This window comes from Lemur catta, chromosome 19 (genome assembly GCF_020740605.2).
Source record: "Lemur catta isolate mLemCat1 chromosome 19, mLemCat1.pri, whole genome shotgun sequence".
NCBI lineage: Eukaryota > Metazoa > Chordata > Mammalia > Primates > Lemuridae > Lemur > Lemur catta.
This window is the reverse complement of record NC_059146.1, coordinates 27,419,642-27,444,475: the sequence shown is the minus strand read 5'-3', so window position 1 is coordinate 27,444,475 and position 24,834 is coordinate 27,419,642. Positions and strand designations below refer to the sequence as shown.

Below are 24,834 nucleotides of genomic sequence, written 5' to 3'. Positions count from 1 at the left end.
AAGGGAAGGAAGCCACCATGTCTAACCAACAGTATGCACTGTCAATAAGGGTAAGGTGTGGTATTTGAACTAAGTACTATATTTAAGGACAAGTTCTGTTCTTTCAACCAAAAGCAGGCATTTTATCTAACTAGTCATTTAACCCAAAGGCAGGTAACTGTCTTCAACTGGGAGCAGAAGACATGAGGGTAGTCACTGTATTTAGCCGAACAGTGTATTTTCCTATCCAAGACACACACAGAAGGGAGGCTTGATGCCACCCCAGGAAACAGAATAACCCTTTCTAGGAGCTTCCCTCCTTAGCAGAGACTGGTCTCCACTTGCTCCTGACAACTCTCTGACCCACTGTGAATGTGTCCCTGAGGGACATTCATTCAAGCTCCAGTGGGTAGCCAAGGGATAATCCGTCCACAAGGGCAGGATCTCAGATTTGCCCTGCTTCCCAGGACAGCACACTGGGTAGAGGGGAATAAGGAATATGAGAACAGGTTTGTATGACTGTTTTTATTTGAACCACCAGATCTGCTCCAATAAAGAGCTCTCCAGACTCCGCCTCACCTTATAGGGAAGGGCTTAGAGCCAGGGAAAAGGGACCTGTTTCTTCTGTCCCTGAAGATCAAGATGGATTTTGGGATTCCTGGTGACTACTCAGACTCCTCCCACTGCCTGCCCCTGTGGGGGACTTTGGATGGGCTGTCCTGTCTCAGGTTGGGGATAGGATCTCTTAAAGTCACCCCCTGAACAGCCCCCAATTGAGGGTTGGGACCTGGCCCTGGACACCTCCTGTCTCTGGGCAGGGTCACGATCCCTCATCCATGAGGCCTGCTGCCACTCTCCACCCAACCGGGGGAAGGACATGTGTGCTCCCTCGCCGTCCACTGGAGACTCAGGAAGTTCCCTGCATGACATTCCTCCCTTCAGCCTCAGGCCAGCAGGCGGCTGTACTCTGCCAGGGCAGAGGACTTTTTTACCCCGTCCCAGATCCGGGCAGCATAGTGGAACCTATGAGAGGAGGTCAACAGTCAGGGATGCCCTGGCTGGGGCTGCACTCAGCCTTGCACCAGTCCTGCACACGTAGGAAAACCGAGGCCCATGGATATGACCTGAGCTGTGACTCTGAGCCTCTTGGAACCCATTCTCCTTGACTGGGATGCAGGGAAGTCACCAACACTGATGGGAGGTGGCCCTGCTTCTTGTAGCTTACCCAGGTTAAGTGAAGCTGAAAGTGCCTGGGCTTGGACTAAGACCTCAAATCCCCACCTTGCAGTCTGAACTTCTCCCACTGCACTCAGTGCTGGCCTTTGTGGGTAAGGGTTCTATCTCCACCTCCCTCCAGAGTCTTGTGACAATGGGAAACATCTAACAGCAGCTGCACAACCTTCTACCTCCCAATTCTTCCCCTTCCCACTGGGCCCTAGTTTACACCAACGAAAGGAGTACTGCTGGGACTGAATGCCACCTCCGCACAGGTGCCCTGAGTGGCTTCCTGCTGCTGTGTTTGCACCCTTCTGGCCACAGCTGACTGCAAACAGACCCTGGACAGCTATTTCTCTTTCAAATGTGCTTCTTTTTGATACAAGATGAGGCAGATATGGACCCATCTGCTGCGGGTTCTGGACACGGGAGTCACATGGGGGCTGGGGAGGCGGTGCAAAGCCATGTGAATGCAGGGGGAGAAAGCCAGCAGGCAGAGGAGGAAAATGAGCAGGGACACTGATACCGTGCTACCCAGGGGGCGCTGGAGAGTGCAGTTTCTGCGGCTCCTGATGGCTTTCTGCTTCCTGTCTCCTATAAGGCTATGATTTCTGTGACCAGGTCCTTGGAATAAATCTTCAAGCTTAACTGGGCACACTGGTCCTACTCTCAGCAATCAAATGGCACCTAACCACAGGTGTGTGACCTTGCTATGTGACACCTTTCTCTGAGCCTAAATTTACCCACCAGTAAAATCTGTGACAAGACCTCTACCCCGCTGGCTAATCAGGAGGATTCAAAGTCCCATGAAAACAGCACATTGCTTAGTCTGGGCGAGGTGCTTACAAGATGGTGGCAATCATCACTGTTCTGGGAAAGGGAGCCTGAGGTCTGGAGAGGAGGGGCTCAATGACGTCACATAGATCTCTGAAAGCTCTCTTCTGTCTGCACTGGTCAGGGGACCTCAGATTGACTCCTTCTGTAAAGAGTTCTTACCAGTTCTTCTCAGTGAGGATTGTATGTGACAGCTGTGGCCGGGCCATGGACATCACTTGACTCCGGAGCTTGCTCACCAAAGACTGGAAACTGGGGTGGCCACGATACCCGGGCAGCAGGGAGAAGAGTGGGCTGGAACCAGGTCCTAGAAAGTTGAGGCAGGGAGGATAACGGGGACAGACTGCCAGGAGAGGGTCTCCCTCCCAGTTAACAGCATCCTGGGTTTCAAGAAGCACCTCACTCAGCCCTGGCCCAGTTCTTCCTGTACTTTTGTTACTCTGAAACTTGTTCCTAAGGAAGGATCCAAGCCCCTTGGGGACAGGCCAGAGTCTTCCTTCAGACCAGGTGGGTTCACACCATTCTCAAACTAGGGCAGCCCACGTCACCTCCTAGACCAGCATGGCCTGCGTCTCCCCCTGACCAGGCCAGGACCTGTCTCCCCATGAACCAGACTCCTGTGTGGCCTCACTGTACCTGCTCTTGGTGGGTTTTCACTCTCTGCTTCACTGTCCATGAAGGGCACCAGGAACAAGTTGACCTCAGAGTCTAGGAAGTCAGGCGGGAGCCCCGGGAAGACATTGCACTGTAACATGGACAGTGTACCTGGAGACAAAAATGCTTTAGTTTGTAGGTTTGGAGGGATGGGGGTAGTTGATAGTCGAGGCAGGGTCAGGAGACTACTCTGGGGGCTTCTGCCATGGGACTGGATCAGGAGTGAGGAAGCCGCTGTCTAGCTCGGGGGTGATCTGGAAATCCTCACCCTTGTAACGCAAGTGGGAGTGGGCCATGAGCTGGTCGATCATCAGGTGCATCTGCCGCAGCTTCCGAGGACAGAAGTCCTCTCGGCGAGCTTTGTTCTGTAGGAAGACTGAGGGTGCGAGGAGACAGGCCCTGTGAGGCAGATGGCACTCGACCTCATGAATTCCCCTTTCTCACCCCAAAGATCTATTCTTACCCCTGAGTTCAGATCACTGTGTAAATATTTATGTAACTTCACTTTAGCAACAGGTTCTGTGCAGGGCAATGCAGGGGACCCAGGGGTGAGGCAGATCTAGTTTCTGCCCTCAAGGAGCTCCCAGTCTGATGTGAGGGATAACAAATGAACTAGATCTTTGCAGAAGAGAAGTAGAACAGAGAAAGCACAGAGCAGGCAAAGGAACGGCATGCGCAAAGGCTGGAGGAGGGAGAACATGTGGACGGGGGCCACTCAGGATTCACCCAACACTCATTTCCTCAGCCCTGTGGTGGGAGATGCCAGGGACCCAGAAACAGTCAGACCTGGGGCCTGTCCCATTCCATCACGGAGTCAGACCAGACTCAGGGAGTCATGCCTTCAGTGGCCAGGGTTAGACTGAGGCAGTGGGAACCTGGGAGGAAATAGCAACTAATCCTTTTTGACTATTCTCACAACTCTTCAGAAATGCTCCTCCCAGATTCCCCACTTCCCCCTTCTCTCTCCCCACTTCCCCAGAGTGCTCCTGGCTTTCACCCTCTCATTCTTCCCCGTCTACCCCTCCAGCCCCCAGAAAGCCGCTCACCCAGGTGGGGGTAGTACTCCGTGCCTTCATCGGAGCCTGATGAGCTGCTGGACTCGTGGCTAGGGGACGGGGTGGAAGGCTTCACCATCTCTGCTGTCTGGAGGAACCTTGGGGTTTAGGGTGAGAGGCTGTGGCTTTTGCACTTGTAGCCCACATCCCACAGTGGGGGAGGGGACGCCCTTTGAGATTCCAATGAAAGCTATAGCCATGGTCAGAAAAATGCCACACACAGGCCACGTTCTCACACAATTTGAGAGACTTCAGAGACAACCCTCTCAAACACCAAGCCACGGACTTATGTCAACAGTACTATTTATGCTTATCTTCTTTTAAAAAAATAGACTTTTTTTAGAGTTTTAGATTTACAACAAAATTGAGCATAGAGCACAGTTTCTAAACAACCCCTCCCCCGGCCACATGCACAGCTTCCCCCACTGTCAACATGCCCCACCTGAGTGGTATATTTGTTATAGCCGATGACCTACACTGACACACCAGCTTACACTAGGGTTCACTCTCGGTCCTGTACATTCCATGGGTGTGGACAAATGTATGACAAGTATCCACTATCATAGTTCCATACAAAGCAGTTTCACCACCCTAAAAATCCTCTGTGCTCTGCCCATTCCTCCCTCCCTCCCTCCAGCCTCTGGCAGCCACTGATCTTTTACTGTCTCCACAGTTCTGTCTTTTCCAGAATGTCATATAGTTGGAATCATATAGTCTGTAGCCTTTTCAGATTGGCTTCTTTCACTTAATTATATGTAATTAAGGTTCCTCTATGTCTTTTCATGGCTTGATAGCTCATTTGCATTTAGCACTGAATAATGTTCCATTGTCTGGATGTACCAGTTTCTTCATCCATTCAACCTACTGAAAAATATCTTGGTTCCTTCTAAGTTTTGGCAATTACAAATAAAGCTGCTACAAACATCTGTGTGCAGGTTTTTGTGTGAATGTAAGTTTTTAGCTTATGCTATTTAAAAATAATTTTTCAAATACGTAAAAGTAAATGAAATAAATCTGTAATCTAAGCTAAGGGATAATGGAGTTTGATAAAATAGGTAGACATTCTCACACAGAACACTGTCCACAATTTCAAGGGGCTCACCTACACTGAGGAGTTCACCTACACAGAGGAGCTCACCTACACACAATGGCTTAAAAACAGGTCTCTGCCATGTGCCAGCCCGAGCAATGCCTCTACCAGAACCTAAACTCCACAGGGCAATCTGACTTATGTTTTGTTCACATCCGTATCACTAGTGCCCAGAACAGTGCCTGGCATGCCTAGATGTCAATGAATCCCAGTGGATGATGGTAGGAGGGGAAGGGGTGCTTCAGAATTAAGTCTCTTAGATCTGGTCGGAACGACCAGCTCCCCAGCAAGTCTTTTTTGCTGTTGGCCAGGTCCACAGCTCCCCCCCACCCCCAGGGTTACTAACAAATAGTGAGCTCTCATTTGCCAACTGCTTACTATGTACCAGGTACTATGCTGAATGCTTTGAATTCTTTAACTCTTGTAATCTGTGCAAAATAGTTCTGCTGCTGAGGAACTGAGGAGAGAAAACACATACCCATATGAGACGGGATTCAAATGCAGGGCTGCCTACTCTGAAGCCATCTGCCTCCTAATCCCAGTTCTCCCCTCCCTGTGAGCACTCGTCCCTTCCTTCTCCCTGGGCCCTGGGCCAGTCTTGTTTGGGGGCATTTCTGGGACCTACAGCTGCTTCAGGCAGGACTCTTGCCAGGTCCTGATTCCCTTTCTTTTCCTGCCTGCCAGGGTACCAACAGTACGGCAGGCTTGCCTGGAAGAGATGGACAACAGAACTCCAAGGACCAGACAAGCCAGCTCCTCATGCTATTTATTCAACAAATTTGTACCAAATATCTACCTTGTGCCAGGTACTGTGTGAGGCGCTAGGGACCCTGCCCTCCTGGGGCTTACATTCTAATGGGGGAGAGGGATCATAAGGAGAGCTATAACAGCCTGACAGGGAAAGGCAAGTGCAATGAAGGAAAACATAGTGGGGAAGAAGAAGGGGGAGAGTAACGGATGCTACGTTAGACGGTCAGGGAAGGCCTGAGGTTGGCCTGAATGGTATGAGGGAAGGAGTCTGAGAAGATCTACAGAAGCGTGTTTCCAGCTGAGAGATGAGCACAGAGGTCCTGAGGTGCAAGAGGAAACGCCACTACGGCTTTAATGAAGGGAGTGAGGCAAAGCAGTGGGAATGGTCAGCAAGGTGACCAGAGGGTGTAGGACCTTGTAAGCCATGCAGGGCGAGACTCTGGATTTTATTCCAATAAATACGTAAAGTCAGTGGAGGGCTGTGTCTGTGCGTGTATGCGTGCCCGCGTGCGCACTGTGAGCGGGGTTTAGGTGGGGTTGACTGCTCCAACTTACATTTTATTTTATTATCTTTTTGAGACAGTCTTGCCCTGTCGCCCTGGGTAGAGCGCAGTGGTGTGATCATCACTTACTGCAATCTTAAACTCCTGGGCTCAAGCAATCCTCTTGCCTCAGCCTCCCGAGTAGCTGGGACTATAGGCGCACACCATGACACCTGGCTAATTTTTCTATTTTTAGTAGAGACAGGGTCTCACTCTTGCTCAGGCTGCTTAAACTCCTAACCTCAAGCAATCCACTGGCTTTGGCCTCCCAGATTGCTAGGATTACAGGCCTGAGCCACTGCGCCCGGCCACAACTTACATTTTAAAAGGGTCCTTCTGGCTGCTATATAAAACCTGTGAGACCTTGGGCCAATGGCTCAGTCCCTGTGCCTGTCTCCTGCCTCACTTCTCCCGTTCCCCCAGTTCCTCACCTATACAGACTCAGGTCTGTGAACCAGTCCTGGACGACAATCACCACGTGGCAGACTGTGAAGAGGAAGGCAGCAATCTGGAGAGACTGTGGGTAGGAAGGAACAACAGAGTTGAGGGTCCCTTTTGCCCAGACTGGGGTCACTGATCCTAGGACTCAGCTCAGGGGTCATAGGGCAAGGGCCTCAGACCCTTTAAGCAGCAACTGTGTGCCCAGCACTGTGCTGGTACTTCCCTTACAGGCCATCCCTAAATCAAGAAAGATAGGAATTATCACCCCCATTTTACACAGGTGGATGCTGAGGCTTAAAGGGGGAGTGGGCAGAAAATAACTTGCTTGAGGACCAGAGCCAGGAGCTGAGCCAGTTCTGACTCTCAATGCTGCCCTCTTCCTGCAACCCTTGGGGCACCCAGGGCTCTTATGAAGCAGAAACTAAGTCAACGACTCATACCCAGCTCTCCATCACAGATCTTGGGAGGTTGGGCTTGGGGGTGTAAAACCTCACCCCCGGGCCTGGCTCGGCTCCCTCACCTGCATCTCAACGTAAGTGTGTGGAAGGTTGTACTCCGGAGGCAGTTTGCGGTCATTGTTGATGAGATGGTCCAAGATGGAGGGGCTCAGGATGGGCTGGAGCAAGGAAGAGAAGAGAGTGTCAGGGAAGGGGCTGGTCACAGCTACCCAACTTCCACATGCTGAAGGCAAATTGTTGCCTATCTCAGGACAAAACGGGTCAGAAACAAAAGCAGGCAATTTCTAATAAGCAGTTAGTCAGCAAGAGGAAGCTAAAAAATGAATTTTATAGCAGATACACTTCCCCAGCTCTTTTACAAATCATTGCTGCTCTCAAGTGCCTCATGCCCAAAGAGAAGAAATTTCTTAGTGCTAATAAATTTAACATTTACTTGAAGGAGTTATGTCACCCTAGGACTGTTTTTGTTATTAGTTGTTTCACATGCTTTCAAAACTTTGCTATAATAATTACTTGGGTCAAATAACGATTAGTGTGAAAATTGGTGAGGATTTAAAAATTGCATCGGTGCATATAAAAGAATAGGTAGTGAACTCACTTTTTTTTTTTTTTAATTTTCATGGGGTGGGGGTGGTCTTCCAGTGAGGACTGGAAAACCTGCTAGACAAATTCTATAAAAGCTGTAACACTACACCAAACTTTTTTTTTTTTAAAGAAACTGTCAATTGAAAAACTACAAGAGCTAAATTAACTTGATAGTCTATTGACTTCTTACCACAGTGTGTGAAATTCTTTTAGAAAGGGGCTTTCACAACTGCTCATTTTCTAAAACTCTCAACATTTGAGCAGTGCTCTGTTCTGTCTGGTTTTGTTAACTTCTGTCCTCTCCCTCACGGGTCTCTGATCCAGCTCACAGCTGGTTTGATTTGTCTCTAGGTCCTGGTCCCTGCACAGGGCCTGGCACACAGGCCTCATGTCACATTTGTAGGTTTTCTACTCTGTGTGCCATCTATGCCACAGTGACCAGAACTCTATTCCACCAACTGTGGGCCGGGCCCTGTGCCATATCTCTGATCCGCAGAGGCAGGCCCCTGCCCTGCAGAGCTCCAGGCAGGTGGAGAGTAGAAGTATACACTGTGGCAATGAGACTGTGGCAAATCACGTGCCACGAAGGGAGGTGCGCGTGGGCAACAGTTCAGAAGACTCCCCAGAGGAATCTTCAGGAAGCAGGAGGCATTAGCCATGCAAAAAGGCAAGGGGAGAGACTATGGTACTGATAAACAATATGAATAGCTAAGAGCATTTAGCACCTAATTTGTGTTGGGTGCTGTCATTAGGACTTGACTTGTATTAATTCATTAAAACCTCACAAAAACCCTGTGATGTACGCAATATGGTTTTCTCCACTTAAAAAATCTGAGGGGCTGGGCGTGGTGGCTCACACCTGTAATTCTAGCACTCTGGGAGGCCGAGGGGGGTGGATTGTTTGAGCTCAGGAGTTCGAGACCAGCCTGAACAAAAGCGAGACCCCATCTCTACTAAAAATAGAAAAAAATTATATGGACAGCTAAAAATATATATAGAAAAATGAGCCGGGCATGGTGGCGCATGCCTGTAGTCCCAGGTACTTGGGAGGCTGAGGCAGGAGGATTGCTTGAGCCCAGGAGTTTGCTGTGAGCTTGGCTGATGCCACGGCTCTCTAGCCTGGGCAACAGAGTGAGACTCTGTTTCAATAAAAAAAAAATGAGGAACCAAAATGTTAAATAACTTGACCACAGCTGCACAGTTCGTTGGTGTTTTTGGGTAAAGAGAACAGGATGTAGAAAACCCAGAGAGGAGAGAGACCACAGCGAGGACTTGTGGGGTGTGTGTGTGGCGGTAGCGCTGGTGGCTGCTCCAGAGGGTGAGGACAGACGGTCTGAAGGAGTCAAGCTACACAACTTGAAACACCAGGCTGCGGAATCTGGACTTAGCCTGAGAGCAAGAGAGAAGCTGAGGAAAACTGCCAGGCAAACATATGACAGGTCAGTTCTAATGACAGTGACAAGCCTCAGCAATAACCTTGTGCCAGGTCCCAGCCAAGTACTTTGTTTGGAAGGTTCTACTGAATCTGTGAAACTCCTGAGAGGCTGAGTACAATTATCATACCTATTTACACAGGAAAAACTGAAGTTAAGGGTGTTAAAAACTTACTTACAGTTACTCAGCTGATAAAAATTAAAAGGCAGGCTCTGAACAGACTCCAGGGCCCACACTTTTAAGCACTACCAAGGCTATTTTGCAGAAGGTGAATGGGATGGGGGCAAAATGTGACAAGAAGAGACTAAAGGCCAAGAAAAGATACAGCTTGCTCAAGGGGACCCATGGTGTCACTGGCCGCACATGGAATCCATGCAGGGTTCTGACTTAAAAATATCCCAGGACGGGGCTGAATGCAGCATGTGGCAGGGTGGGGCAAGTGGGGGGCTGGCACCTGTGTGTCCAGGAAAACAATCCGCTCTTGGGTAATAAAGAAGTCAATGCCACTGGTCTGGTTGCCTCCTCGTTCCTTCATTTCAGCACTCTGTGCCCGGAAAACATATGCCCTGTGGAGAGGAGCACGTGGGGGTGCATGAGATTTCTAGTTCTCAACCTTTGACAGCCCCAAAGAAAGACTCAGAACTGAGCACGTGAAACGTGGTTCCTTGCCTGCTCACTAAGCCTTCCATCTGTGGTCCATGTCTGGGGCAGGGATGGGTTTTCTATCAGATGACTTTACTCCTACCCATAAGTAGATTAATTAGCTCAATTAATGAAGCCAGAAGACTGAGGAATAAGAGCAGAAACTCTGCTAGATTGCTGGGATTCATACCCCAGCTCTGCCTCTTCCTGGCCACGTGGATTTAGGCAAATTCCTTAACCTCCTTCTCCTCAGTTTTCTTATCTGTAAAATGAGGAAATCAAATCTCTTAAGATTACTGTGAGGTTAATATACGTAAAGCCCTTACAATAGTGCCTGATATATAGTGATATATAATTGTTAGATACTAATTATCAATGCACTTGCGAGATGCCAGGCACTGGAAATATAGGAGAGAGGTAGTTTGGTGTCTTGGTTCCCAGTTTTTCCCGTAAGGCATGTCTTCCTTGTTTCTACCCGTGCTGGGTGCTAGGGATACGAGGGCAAAGCAAGCAGAGGCGGGCCTTGCCCTAAACCACTATCTTTAACTTAGTGACTCTGTGACTTGGACAAAGTGATTTTATCTTTTTCAGTCTGTAAAATCAGAATAGTTACCTACCTCTCAAAGGGAAATGTCTATTTCCCAGAGATGCTTAATATGTTGTCTGACACAGATCAGGCATCCTCCCACTTAACAAACATTATACTGAAAAACTCCTATCTGCCAGATAGCAGGATATAGCAGTGAATAAGAAAAAGTCTCCGCTTCCATGGAACTTCTGGTCTACCTTACAAATCAACAGAAACCAGTAACTGTGGGTGTTAGAAGGCAGAGGCATGCAATGTTCCAAGTGCAGATAACTTACTGGGTGGAGCAGGGAAGGGTGGCCCTGAAGAGGGAAATGAAGACGCTAAGGGTGAGAGAGACAGAGGAGTCAATCAGGCGGGGGTGGGGGTGGGGTATGATCGAGGAGGGGGATGAACGCGGAGAATGGCTACACCAGGCAGAAGACAGGTGGCTTGTACAAAGAACCAAGGACCAGTATGGTAAGAGCAGAAAGACGGGGGCCAGGGGAGGTAGGGAGCAAGCAGAGGCTACACAGGCCCTTGTGGGGCATGGTAAGGAGCTGGGGCTTTGGCCTGTAAACTTGGAGAAGCCCCCGAAGAGATGTGAGTAGAGGAGTGACAGGATTGGATTTTGGTTTGAAAGTTCCCACTTGCTGCTGTGTGGCGAGGACTGTAAGGTGGAAAGAGTGGAGATGGGCTTACGAGACCCAGTGCCGTGGGGTCTCCCTTTCCCTCTCTGACCTCTTCTCCTACAACTTCCCTTCTTGCTCACTCACTCTGCACCAGCTCCCCAGCCTCATGCTATTCTGCACACACTGGGCAAGTTCCCACCTCAGAGGCTTTGCCATTCCTGCTCATTGGAATGTGCTACCTCCTCCAAGGATGTTTTTCCCAAATGTTCCCCTTAGTGAGGCCTTTCCCCAGCACCCTATTTAAAATTATAATCTAGCCCACCACCCCTCCCTATAACCTCTTACCTGGTTTTGTTATCATCCTCTAACATGCCAAATAACATATTTATTTTCTTTCCTATCTTCTCCATTAAAATATAAACCTCATGAGGGCAGATTTTTTGTTATATATACCATTGTATCCTCAGCATCTAGAACAGTGCCTGGCACACAGTAAGCGTTAAATACAGTATTTGTTGAATTGAACTGAAGCTGGGAGACCAGATAGGAGGCTCTTGGCATCTTCCAGGGGAGGTATTAATGGCCTGGACCAAGGAAGTGGGGAATGAAGGAGGGGACAAACAGATGAATTATAAACAGAATCAGGAGGTAACACCCATGAGACCTGATGAAAAAAGCCGGTACCAAAGTCAGTGGACAAAAAGACAAGCTGAGCCAATAGGAGTCTCTCTAGTCCAGGAATCCAGAGCCATGGGGAAATTTTGCCAGTTGGGGGTGAAAGCTGAAATGGAAAGAATGAGAGAGAGCTAGAGCTCTTCCAAAGTGGAACCAAGATGAGCTGAAGTCATGAGTGAGCAGAGAAGAGGGGGGATGGAGCTGCCCTGGGAGAGAGGCAGAGGATCCTCACAGCTCTGGTTCTAGTGAATGTAGATTTTCAGGACAGTGGGTTTTTTTGTTTGTTTGTTTGTTTTGTTTTTTAACCTTTTCTGGGTCTCCATCAACTCCCTCTGAGATCTGGTGAAAAGAATGGACCTTTTCGCTAGAAGTCCAATTGCAGATGTATGTAAAATTCTGCATACACTGTTAGGGGGGTTTATGAACTTCCTGATGCCTGTATGTGGAGTCCAGTGTAATATCACCTGCCCTTCCTCCCCTCCTCCTGTTTTTAGAGACAGGGTCTTGCTCTGTCACTCAGGCTAGAGTGCAGTGGTGTGATCATAGCTCACTGCAGCCTCAAACTCCTGGCCTCAAGCAACCCTCCCACCTCAGCATTCCAAAGTGCTGGGATTACAGGCATGAGCCACCGCACCTAGCCATAAACCCCTATTTTTTAAAGATAACTTAAGTCTGTTTCTTACCACCTGAAGTGGCTACCAGCCCTTCTCATTCCCCATTCTGATTCTTCCTTAATTAGACTGTATATCTCCCCTACTCCCTAATCCCTGCCTTTCTCCTTTTCCTTCTCGAAAATGCCCCATTTCAGGCCCTATTTCTTAAGCTCTCCCCTCCCCCAAATCTGCTCCTGTGACTTTACCCCTTTTATTTTCCCCGGAATCTCGCTCAATTACCCTGAGTAGAGTGCAGTGGCATCATCAGAGCTCACTGCAACCTCAAAATCCTGGCCTCCAGCCATACTCCTGCCTCAGCCTCCCAAGCAGCTGGGACTACAGGTGTGTGCCATGATGCCCAGCTAATTTTTCTATTTTTTTTTTTTTTGTTTTTTTTTAGTAGAGACAGAGTCTCACTCTTTTTCAGGCTGGTCTCGAACTCCTGAGCTCAAGCAATCCTTCCACCTTGGCCTCCCAGAGTGCTAGGACTACAGGTGTTGAGTCACCACGCACAGTTTCTCTTTATTTTCTTAATCATATTCCATCTTTACTCAAGAATGTTGTTCTGACCAGCGAATCCTCATGCTTGGTCCTCCCCAGCCCAGAGAGGTAGAGCCATTTCCCAAGGTGACACAGCAGGGCTAAGGCTGGTATCGAACCCACTCCCTGTATCCAGATCTCTTTTCCCCACTCTATTTCCCTGATTGTATCAGCCACCATCCTGTATTTGCTTTGTCAGGTGCTCGTTAACTTTCACCTTCCTGATCTTACTTTATCCTCCAAAAATCCACATGGATGTGGGACATTGGGCAGTGAAGTGATCTGCCCAAGGTCAACCAACTGATAAGTAGCAGGGCTGAGCCTGAGATAGCCCTAAATTCAAAGCCTTAATGACTGTACCATCCCACCTCCTGGCTGAGGCCTGTACCATTTCCTGGGGCAAGGCAGGAAGGGAAGGAGGAATAGGATTGGTTGCATTGAAACTACATGGGTTTTGTCCAGCCCATAATCATCTTCATTTCATGAAGACACTGAGACCTAAAGAAGAAAAGCAGCTTCCCAAAGTCCTTTGGTAACACCATTTGTAACCCCCAGACCCACTTTGCTCCTGCCCATGGTGGGTGCCCACCTCTCTCTTAGCCTCCACATAACCTTTGTGGGATACCCCCCTCACCTCTGGTCCTCCTCTGGAGTGTTGGCTGACAACAATGACATGACCATGGACTTGCCTGTCCCCTGGAGGCCCAGGACACCAACCACCAACACATCAGTTTGATCCAACAGGTACTGTGGGAAGACAGAGGAATATTACCCTCACAAATCTGTCAGTTGCTGGGGCTGGAGTGAGATGGGGGACCCCAGACACCTCTGTGACTCGCCCATCTGCCTTATCAGATATGAATAAAAACTTCTATGGTCGCAATCCCCTAAATTGGGCATAGGGCCTCTGTTCTGTCATGGTAGGGTTATGTGGAATGTTCTGGGCACAAAAAACAGTATCTATAAGAACTCTGAAGTAGAAAAAAGCCTGGCATACTCAACAAGCTAAAAGGAAGTCAGTGTGGCTGGAACACAGTGGGAAAAAGGAAAATGTGATCTTGGGGAAGAGCAGATAAGAGGCACAGAACAGAAGAGCAGGTTAGAGAAAACAGGACCCAGTAAGTAAGAGCTTCTCTAGTGGACTCTCGGGAGGCTTCCTACTTCAGGCTGGTTGGGAAAACATGGGGAAGCACAAGAAAAGGAGTGGTGTGCAGAAAGGGGAGATCAGACTATCCAGGCTCTCTTGCCTGTGTTTTGTTTTTAACATTTGTTAATGCTGTCTGTGAAATCTGAGACCATCTCTGAGTCACCAGCTCTGCTGACTTTCACCACCAGGGGGTGTAAGAGACTCTCTTCAAGGAAAACAACTGCGTCCCAAACTACTGTGGCTGTGGCTCCTTAGAACCACCTGGAGAATTTAAAAAAAAAAAAGCGAATCCTGGGACACACCAGGATTTAATGTGCTTTAACACATCAGACTATGTAGGTCTGCCCTGTTCACAGGCAGGCGCTGATCATATGTGGCTATTTAAATTAATATTAAAAATTCTGTTCTTGGTGGGCAAGGGCAATATACGTAACCTAAACTTTTGTACCCCCATAATATGCTGAAATAAAAAATAAAAATAAAAATAAAAAAAGAATTCTGTTCTTCAGTTGTACTAGCTACATTTCAAGAGCTCAAAAGCCACATATGGGTATAGTGGCTACCATCTAGATAGTGCAAATACAGGGCATTTTCATCATTGCAGAAAGTTCTACTTGACAGTACTGAAAGGTAGGGTCTGGACACTGGCTTTTTTTTTTTTAACTCCCCAGCTGACAGCCATGTGAGAGTGAACATGGCCAGGAAATAAATGAGCCTGAGGTTGTCCTAATAAGGCTGCTGGGGAAGGGGAGGGGACACCTCTGGGAGAATCTGAGCAGGGGTATGATGTGACAAGTCTGGAGAAGAAAGCAGCAGGAGAGGCGGTATGAGGACTGAGAGACTAGAGGTAAGACTGATGATGCAGGAATGTGAGGTCTGAACTAGAGCAGGGGGTGCTGGAATGGAGCAGGGTGGTATCTGGGGAGTGACATTCAGAACAGTTAACACTGGGACAGCAGGAATTTCAAACAGGAAAGGTACGGCAGCAGGGTTCAGGAGACGGCTAGTTGAAATTCAGCTCTGGTTAGGTAAGAACTTTCTGATTCTCATAGCTGCACTTGCCTGAAAGCTGTCAACTGTGGTGCTGTCTACCAAGAGCTGAAGGTAGGAGTGGAGAGACAGAGGATATGGGACCTGGGACCTGGGGAAGCTCAGGCAGGAGGGGCCCCTTAGTACCTCAATGGCACTGTCACACCAATTCATCTGGTCATCCACCAACTTGATGCTGTGCTTCATGCGCTCTGGGGGCAGCAGTTTGGCCTGGCCCACAACAGCTGGAGACAGGAGAAAGGAGACAGAGGATGCAGCCAAGGTCTGTGTGTGAGGGGCTGCTAGTTCCCAACCCAATCTGCTCAGCCCCAACTCACGATCCATGGCTGCTGGTGCGGCGGTGCCCATGCCCCGGTTCTGGATCTGGTACACAGGCTGTGTGGGTCTCTGACCCTCCTTCTCCCCCTTGGGTGGTGCAGGGGCTGCAGGAGGTGGCGGGGCGGTGCCCTCAGGGGTAGAGGCACCTGTACCGGCCACAGGCCCCTTCCCCTCCTCCCGCGGCTTCATGAGGACGATGGGCTTCTCCAGAGGAGCTGGAGCAGGCGGAGCAGCAGGGGCCGTTGTAGGTGGTGGCTGCTTTGACTATGGGGGTAAGAAGGTTTCAGTCAATAGGGGTGATCCCTTCCCTCATCACTCCCCTCCTCCCTCCTTCTGGAGGTTCTTCCCTGCTCACCCGCTCTGCTGGAGGTTTTGAGAGGATGATGGGGGTTTTCTGCATGACAGACGTGCTTGTCTCTTCGCTGCCATCCTGTGGTGAGGGAGGGCAGTTACTCAGGAATGGCTCCCTGGCTCTCCGGGACATTCTAGATAGCCTTTATGTCACCTACTATTCTAAATGGACTCCCTTGATCCTACCAACTCTATGAGATAGGTGCTATTATTAACCCCACTTTACAAATGAAGAAACTGAGGTCCAGAGAGGTTAAGCAGCTTGCCCAAAGTCACACAGCCAAGAAAGCAATGGAGCCAGGACTTGAACCCAGGCAGCCTGGCTCTAGAACCATATCCTCAGCCGTTATGTTTAGTTGCCTCTGCTAGATAATAAGCCAGGTAGAAAGGAGCTCAGACTCTGGAGCTACACATATCTGAGTTCAAACCTGGTACTGCCTCAGGGTACAAAGGTGGGTGCAAATAAGAAACCACCTTCACTTATGCCTCAGTTATCTCTCACCTGGCAAGCGGGGATAGGAATTCCTTCCTCACAGGATTATCATAAGGATGAAAGGAGACAGAACTCATAAACTGTCCAGCATGGCACCTGACACATGGCAGGTGCTCACTATCTGAGAGCTGCTGATAGCACCTGCTATCCTGATCACCTCTCCCCATCAGCCCCGCTCCTGCCCTAGCCAAGATGACAGACTGATTCCCACACCTTGCCCTCTTCGAGACTCCCTGACTCACCTCCAATCTGCTTAAGAGCGGGGAGAAACCTGAGTCTGAGTCCTGTTCCTTCTCTGGTTCCTTGAGCAACCTCGGGAGTCTTGGCCCCTCACTGGGTCTGTTTCTTCACCAATATATTGAGGACACTTAAGTAAACCTTGATCACTTCACTGGCTCACGGTGAAGAACATGATACAAAAATGCTTTGAAAAGAAAAAAAGTTTCTTCAAGGAGAGGGTGTGAGCTTCCAGTAAGCCAGAAAGGAGCGGATGATACAGGCTGAGTATCCCTTATTTGAGATGCTCGGGACCAGAAGTGTTTTGGATTTTGGATTTTTTCAGATTTTGCAATATTTGCATTATACTTACCAGCTGAGCATCCCAAATCAGAAAATCTGAAATGCTACAATATGCATTTCCTTTGAGCATCATGTTGGATTTGGGATTTGGGATGCTAATTTTGTACCTGGGATGGATGCTATGAGGGTGGAGAGGAGATGATGGAGACATATATTCAGGAGGCATATATTCAGTGCATGTATAGCACTGGTGTCTGACGAGTGCAGGAGGGGAGGGGAGAGTGAGGTGTCCAGGATGAGGCCCAGTGGGCTGTCATTGATACGGGAGGAGAAATGGTGGGAGATCAGCAGGGGACATGGAAGATGTAAGGAGCCCACATGTCAGTCAGGAGGCTGCCAGGCCCAGTAGCAAAGTCAGAGACAAAGATGAGATTTGGGAGGTGCTTGTTCAGGGATTAAACCTGCAGGTGTAGAAAGATGGTAAGCATCCTCAGAAAGATGTATGTGGAAGGAAGAGAGAGTACCTGTTCTCATTTATGCTGTGACCCAAGAGAAGGAACAAGCAAGAGCCCAGCTCACCGTGAGCAGATTATTCTTCATGTGTGCAGTTTTATAGCTCAGAAACTGGTTCCAACCGTTACCTACCTTCACCCTGCCAGACTTCTCCGAGGTGGGCAGGGCCCTAAAGAACCTGGGGCAGGTTCTGGCAGTGAGTCACTTAAGCACAAGAGCAGAACAGTGAGGCAGGACCTGGGCACAAATTGAGGCCTCCTGATTCCCAGACAAGGGCTATAGCAGGTAGAATGATGCTTTGCTTCAGAGTAAGTTGGACCTGGATCTGAATCCTGGCCCCAAAGCTTACTGATTCTGTGACTTTGGGCAAGTTCACCTCTGAGGTGAAAATCAGATCAGACGTTCTACTTCATGGGGTAGCTGTAAGGGTGTAGGAAAACCCAAAGGATGTAAAGCACTGTGCACAGCACCAGCACACTGTCTGCTGCTCAGTATGTAACAGTCACTGTTACTACTTAACGCGCGTTTACGGCGCCTCTCAGCTCAAACCCTCCAATGCCAGTTTTACTCAGTGAAATCCAAAGCTCTTTGGAAGGCCTCCTAGGTCCTGCGTGATCTGGTCCCAGTTACCTCTCTGACCTCTTCTCTTATCACTCTCCCTCCTTCCTCATTCACTGAGGCCATACTCTGCTCCTGGCTACTCCTTGCACACACCAGATTCAGGCCATCTCAGGGCCCCTGCACTTGCTGTTCTTTCTGTACGGAATGCTCTTCAACTCAGAATTTGGCATGCCTTGTTTCCTTATCTCCTTCAGGTCTCTGCTCAAAAGTCACCTCTTCAGAGCAGTCTTCCCTGACCATGTCATCTAAAACAGTCCCTTTCTCACTCTCCACCCTTTCTTACTCCATGAGGGCAGTCAGTTTTGTTTATAGGTATGTCCCCAGCATCTGGATTAGTCCCTGGCACATGGCAGGTGCTCAATAAACATTGGTGTAACAGATGGATACGTGAGTGCTGCTCCTGGGTCCAGATACTCACTCGTCTCTCTCTTTCCCATGGTGCAATGTAATCCCTCTCCCGACCACCAGGCCCAGAGAGATTCTGGGGGCCACCGGGGCCAGGCTCCTTCCATCGTCGCCGCCGCTCTATTCCATAGAGTCCAGGCTGACTGTGCCCAGACTCAGACATGGTCACCTACAGAGGGAATGAGGGAATTTCAGGATGAAGAGAGTCTCTTCCCAGGCTATTTGACTTACCCTTGACTATATGAAGGACTTTCCTTTCAAAAGAGAGCTCTGTGGCAGCAACTGCCAGCTGGCTCCCAATACCCATTCTTGACTTCTTCCAAAGAAGTAAAACCCTCAGTTCTGTTCTAGGTACATGGCTATCCAGAGCACAGTTCTCACTCTTGTTTGCAGTGAGGTGTGGCCACATGACTGTACTTTCTGGCCAGTGCTATGACACCAGAAGTGTGGTTTGGCGCTTTCAGAAACTTCCCTTCACAGATGCTGGCACATGCCTTTTGCCCCTTCCTCCCCCTGGCTGGAAGGAATGTGTGGAAGTTGGTGCTCAAGCAGCCATCTTGGGCTATAAAGCAACTTAATGGAAGGCATAGTGAAACAAGACACAAGGTTGGAGGGGTCCCATATGAACCTTGAATTGCCTAGTTCTGGAGGCAGTGAGAAACAAATACACTTCTACTTCTTACTTGTAGCTAAAACTAATCCCAGCTATTGAAATGCTCCAACATAAATACAACTTAAAGGGGCAGGTTAACATAAAAAGGGGATATTTTTCTTCTCAGAATGCAAGTACAAATTTCCTTACAAATAAGTAACACGGTCCTCAGTCCAACACCTACTCTTTTGATTACCTATTACTGGAATATGTGAGGTTAGGGCTCCAGCATCGAGGGCCTACTTTCACCTGGTATCTCACTACCTTTCAAAGTTTGTCTGTTTCTCATTCCTGAGGTCTGCCATCCCTCACACTCTGAATTTCACTTCATTTCAAGGTCACACCAGTGCTTAATCGATTTGAAATGTTACATGATGTATGGCTACCTATACAGCCCACTCTCCACCATTTAAGTATTTGTTTATAGGTCCCTAGGGAGAGTTTCCCCAGTTGTTTACACACCATTCTAGGTGGTCTTTGAGTACTTAACTATTTTCCAAACTCTATGGGGCTATCTGCTCTAGCTCAGAGGTCAGGTTCATAAACTGTGGCCTGTAGGCCAAATTTGCTCTGCCTTCTGTTTTTGTAAATATGAAGTTTTATTGGAACAGGGCCAAATCCATCAATTTACAAACTGTCCATGGCAGTGGCAGAGTCGAGTAGTTGAGACAGATAGTACGGTCTGCAAAACCTAAAATAACTACTCTCTGACCCTTTACAGAAAGTATGCTGACCCTCATTTAGCTCTCAAGTGCCTGTTAGATCACTCTATGAATCCTCTCCACCCCCACCCAAGTACATAATGACATAAACAGGTCCCTGTGACTCTCCAAAACTCAAGTATCTGTTTAAAGGATGCAGGAGTGATTTTGCTAGCCAGGCAGAAGCTTGTCTAGTTCTCTCACTACTCTACATGACCTCTTCCCCAGCCACAAATTGGGTTGAAGACTGCCTTCCCAGACAGAGGACAAGGGTCTGTTTACAGACACTTACGGAAAATGATTCATTTAGCATTTAAATGATTGCTTACACTCTCCGATGGAGATTCTCCCAGAATTTGGGACTCCTTCCGCCCTTGCAATTAAATGTTTGTTTACACAATATTCTGAAAATCTCCCCAGTGCTTAAATGTCTGTTTTCATGCCTCAAAGGGGATTCCGCCCCAATCTGTGTGCACACCTATGACGATCCCCTTCCCTTGCAAATAATGTCCATTTGCGCCTTATTCTGGAGACCTCCAATGCTATTTCCAGGCTCCTTTGGGGATTCCTCCAAAACTACTGAAGTGTCTATTTACAGGAATGGTGACCTCCCAGAAATTAAGAGTCTAATTTACACATTCTTTGGAGAGCTTCCTCAGTACTTAAGCATCTCTTTACACACTTCCTTTGAGGATCTCCCAGAACCTACTTGTAAATTTTGGGGGGGAGACTCCCAATTCCTGCGTATTTATGCCCACCCTCACGAGGCACCCCCACCCCCAAATTTAATAGTCTATTTCTACATTTTCTAAGACTCCCTAGTAAGCATATGTTTACAGGCTCCTACATGTGGGCCTCTTGCCCATAATTAGACGTTGGTTCACAAGGCCTCCCACGGGGAACCCCACAACTCAAGCTACTATTTACGCATTATTTGGAGGACCGCCCTCATATTTAAGAATCTGTTCACGGGCCCTCTATGAGGGTATTTCCAGAAATTAAGTACTTCTTCACACGATATTGGGGGACCTCTTCAGTACTTTATGGGCAGTTTGCAGGATCTATTAGGGTCTCCCAAAACTAGACGTTTCTATTTACACATTACTTGTGTCCTCCGCCCCAAATCCCGCCAACCCGGTATTTAACGAGCACCTGCCAGCTCCCTACTCAGATCCGCGCACCCGCGGGACGTCGGAGCAGCAGTTGTACGGTCAAGGGGGCGGGACCTGCCGGCGCGCCCCTCCCCCCGCAGGTGCGCGAGCCTCGCGCGGACTCGCGGGCCCCTTACCTAAGGCGGCTGCTGATTGGTTCCCGGGGCGCGACGCGCGCTCTCCCGTGACGGGAGTCGGGTGGGGGCGGGGAGGTTCTACCGCAACCGACCCGCCTGTAAATGGCGGCTAGGGGCTAAGAGCGTGGGTGAGGGAAAGAAAGCGGGCACCCTCCACTTCGAAACCGGCCTCGGCGTCCCGGATGCAGACCCTAACGAAAGCCGCACTGAAGGAGGAAGAGAGAAGAAAGTAACGCGAGGCCAAGCGGAGAGTAGGTCCCGCGGGCTACGGTTCCTGCTCATGCGCTGTGGGCTAAACGCGCGAGAACGGAACGTGAGCGCCGGGCTGAGCATGCGTTGATGGACTTGGTTGGCTTCAGCACGCATGCGGATTACTGAGCGGAAGTGGGAGGGTGCCATAACTCTGACTCAACGTGCGTGCGCACATTTGGGGTTGGAGAAGGGAGGAGAGGAGGCAGGGAGGGGGGAGAGGAGGCGGGGAGGAGGGGGAGAGGAGGGGGTGGGTCAGCAGAGAAGAGGGAGCGAAGGAGGGATGGCGGGCGGCTCCGGGGAATTTGGGTTGAGTTCTACCTCTTCAGTAATGTTGGCGGGATGCCGTGGGGTGCGGCGGCAGGAAGGAATTTCAGTGTCCTGAGTGCGGAGAACACATGAATGAATCAGACCTGGCATGTGCCCTGAAGAGATCCCGGTCTGTGGAGGGAGACTGCTAGATCAAATCACCTAGGAAAGGGCTCAGGTCCGGTTGGACTTTGAAGGCAAGGGCACCCCTTGGGGAGGGAACCCCGGGAGAAAGGTCCAGACTGGCTTGGACTCTAGGTCCCCCTGGGGTGGGAGATGAGGCAGCAGAGTGGGCAGGTCAGATCCTGAAGGGCCTCTAATGTCAGGCTTTATCCTGAAAGTTTGGGGAAAGGCGGACTAGTCAGGGGTCCCAACTAAGTTTTAAAACCCTCGGGGGCCGCAGTGCAGCAGGGATCCAGACAAGTGTAGCAAATTCAAATGCGGGTGGTGGATCCCTGCGCGGGCAAGAGTACTGGGCGGAGGGTGTGGCCTACGAGAGCGCATGCGCAGCCAAACGGATTTGGCGCCTTTTTAGCTAGGCTTGGTGGTTACCACGTGGGAGGATACACAGGTGAGGGGGAAAGTTCCCACTTTTTACTTGAAATCTTATTTAAAGTGTTCTTAAAAATTATAGTTGAACAGGTAATATATGTACATACTGACAAAATTCAAGCAGCCAAAGGGGAACACATAAAAGCAAGTCTCCACCTCTGGTTTCCATTTTCCATTCCTAAAGCAACGGTTCCCAGTTTCCCTCCGGAGCTGCTGTTATATGATAACAAAGCATTGAGGTTAAGAGCATGTGTTGAGTTCACGTAAGTAGCCCCTGACCTTGGCCACGTGGTTTTAATGCTCTTTACTTCTATGTCCCCTTTTGTAAAATGGGTATGATGACACTTTACAATGTTGCTGCTTGGGTTAAATGGGTGAAAGTGCCTAGAACAGTGCCTTTTATTAATACATAGTAGCACTACGTGTTGTTACTATTTTTGTGACGTACAACGATGATAATGGTTGATTCTGAGCAGCCCTCTCCCTTCAAGGGCCTCATCCCTGCTGCCATTTCCCCAGCACCAGTGCCAGGTGGAACTATTTTTCCAGGCTGCCACAGGCTAGGGGAAAACACCAATCACACAGACTGACTTGAGTTCTCCAGAGAGATTGTAGGTGTTCAACATACACATGACAGGCCATCCCTGTATTATGTCTGTCAGTGTCCATTTTTACATCTTCATCTCAGGCGATATCTGTTTTTATTATCTGAATTTCTCAACTCCAGACCACCCACCATCGCCATTCTCACCTTGAGGCAACCCTCAGAGGTGGACATTTCTTAAAAAAAGAAAAGAAGGGGCCTTAAATTGACCTTGGGCCCACTATTTACCACGCTCTCAGTTCTCTGCTTTATGTACATCACTACAACCTTCTCCCTCTTCTGTTTAACAGAAGAAGAAAAATGAGTTTGAAAGAAAGAAGGACCTTACTGATGGCCCCATAGCCAAGAAGCAGCAGGACCTGGATTCAGGTCTGAGCCTGTCTCATTCCAGGACAAGCCCATATTATTTCCTTGTCATTAGGCAGCTTACCTGGTGGTAAGTCAGTGGTGCAGTCAGCCACCCAGATAGCTGCCTTTTCCTATATTACCGATGTGGTATGCTGTTATGTGGATATATGATATTTAACAATTTCCTTATGGTGGGGATTTAGACTGTTGCTGAACTTTTGCTCTTATAAACATTTGCTGCAATTAATATCCTTTTACAACTGATTGGATGTTTATGATAGTAATATCAGTAGAATATCTTGTTTGAAGTGGAATTGCTGGGTCAAAGGGTACGTGCATTGGGAATTTTGAGAGCCATTGCCAAATGATCTGTTTGTGTCTTTAGTCATTTTTTCTTCACTCATATATTGCATGAGTTATGGTATTCTAGTCATTTGCCAGTCTCAGCTGTAGGCTGGAAGTCCTATGGTGAATAGGACAGGCACCTGCCCTCTAGGAGCAGATATTTTAGTGGAGCAGATGACATCATGTAAAAATACTTGGAAGAAAAGAAAATTGTGGGGAAAAGGATTGCGAAGAGGTTGGTCAAAGGATACAAAACTTCATTTAGACCTGAGGAATAAGTTCATTGTGCAATAATGACAATAATGTTAATAACAATGTATACTTGCAAATTGCTTAGAGTATAGATTTTAAGTGTTCCCACCACAAAAAATGATATGTGAGGTAAGGTACATGTTAATTCGCTTAATTTAGCCATTCCACAATATATGCATATATCAATACATCATGTTGTATACCATAAATATATACAATTTTTATTTTTCAATTAAAATTAAATAAAAAGAAAAAATCAAGATAAAGGAATTGAGAGTGATAGAGGCCACAGAGAGTGACAAGTGGTCAGGGAAGGCTGCTTTGAGGGGGTGACATTTGAGCAGACACCTGAAAAAAGGTAAGGAAATGAACCATATGAAGATGCTGAGGAACAGTAAGTGAAAGACCCTGAGGTGGGAGTGGTCTTGGCTGTCCAAAGATTGTCAAGGTGGCCAGAGTGCCTGGAACAGAGCAAGGGGAAGAGAAGAGGGACAGGATTACAGGGATGGAGATGTAGGTGGGGCCAGGTTATATAAAGCCTTCTAGGACATGGTAAGCATTTGAAATTGACTTCAAAGTGTAACAGAAAGCCATTAGAGGGCCATAAACAAGGACCAGCTTGTTCTGATATCTGTTTTATAAAGATTTCTCTGGTAGTGAGCAACAAAAATTTACAGTAGTTGCCTATAGGGGTGAGGGTTATAGATAGATGTGAGTCAGGGCTGTGAGGAAGACTTTTTAAAAAAGTGTTAAGTTTTTTGAACTGTGTGACTAGTATCTATGCACAGAAAAGTTAAATGAAAACAATGTTGTGAAGAGAATGGCCTGCAGGAGCGGAAGCAGGAGATGATGACCACGTCTAGGCAAGAGATGATAGTGGTTAAGGAAGAGGGTGGTGCTGACAGATGAGGTGAGAAAGGTCGAGAACTGGGATCTGTTTTGAAGGTTGAGCCAAGGGATTAAATATGGGGTGTGAGAGGAAGCATGAATCAGGGATGACTTAGAAGTTATCCTAGAGCTGGGCATGGTGGCGTGCACCTGTAGTACCAGCTACTTAGGGGGCTGAGGCGAGAGGATCGCTTGAGCCCAGGAGTTCAAATCCAGCCTGGGCAACATAGCAAGATACCATCTCTAAATATAAATAAATAAATAAATGAAAGTTATCCTAGAGATCTGTCATACAACATGGCATCTATAGTTAATAACAATGTAGTGTGTACTTGAAAATTGCTAAAAGAGTAGATTTTAAGTGTTCTTACCACAAAAGGTAAGTATGTGAGATAATACATATGTTAATTAGCTTCATTTAGCTATTCCACAATGTATACAAATGTCAAAACATCAGGTTGTACACCATAAAAAAAGTCTTAGGG

The 24,834-nt window shown here is 48.3% G+C and overlaps 1 protein-coding gene, 1 long non-coding RNA gene and 1 other non-coding gene across 4 annotated transcripts; 1 reads left to right on the top strand and 2 right to left on the bottom strand.

Annotated features, from left to right (window-relative positions):
• Window positions 1–489: 489 nt before the first annotated feature.
• Window positions 490–21,143, bottom strand: SMG9 (SMG9 nonsense mediated mRNA decay factor). Of its 2 annotated transcripts, XM_045531531.1 has the most exons (14): window positions 20,803–21,143; window positions 18,175–18,330; window positions 15,615–15,689; window positions 15,259–15,523; window positions 15,068–15,165; window positions 13,379–13,491; window positions 9,492–9,603; window positions 7,081–7,176; window positions 6,551–6,636; window positions 3,729–3,835; window positions 2,951–3,058; window positions 2,665–2,793; window positions 2,191–2,335; window positions 490–1,002 (listed from the first exon to the last, which is right to left on the bottom strand). In XM_045531531.1, exons 2-14 carry the CDS (start codon window positions 18,322–18,324, stop codon window positions 924–926), a joined length of 1,563 nt encoding a protein of 520 aa, XP_045387487.1. In that variant the 5' UTR covers window positions 18,325–18,330; window positions 20,803–21,143; the 3' UTR covers window positions 490–923. The 2 variants fall into 2 exon arrangements, with proteins under 2 accessions (XP_045387487.1, XP_045387488.1); XM_045531532.1 differs by lacking the exon at window positions 15,615–15,689 and having other exon boundaries at window positions 20,803–21,116.
• Window positions 7,648–7,709, bottom strand: LOC123624887. The gene has a single exon (XR_006730251.1). It is a non-coding gene; the product is annotated as a U7 small nuclear RNA (small nuclear RNA).
• A 61-nt stretch (window positions 21,144–21,204) lies between the features above and the next one.
• On the top strand, window positions 21,205–22,870 carry LOC123624012. The gene is made up of 3 exons (XR_006730049.1): window positions 21,205–21,215; window positions 21,995–22,175; window positions 22,807–22,870. It is a non-coding gene; the product is annotated as an uncharacterized LOC123624012 (long non-coding RNA).
• Window positions 22,871–24,834: the final 1,964 nt, after the last annotated feature.

Bases quoted from the DNA above. Each gene is read 5' to 3' on its own strand.
- SMG9 (XM_045531531.1), bottom strand. From the start codon at position 18,324: ATGTCTGAGTCTGGGCACAGTCAGCCTGGACTCTATGGAATAGAGCGG. The intron at 6,637-7,080 runs GTGAGGGAGCCG...TCCTACCCACAG, and splicing joins ACACTTACGTTGAGATGCAG to TCTCTCCAGATTGCTGCCTT. The intron at 3,059-3,728 runs GTGAGCGGCTTT...TCGCACCCTCAG, and splicing joins GGAGTACTACCCCCACCTGG to TCTTCCTACAGAACAAAGCT.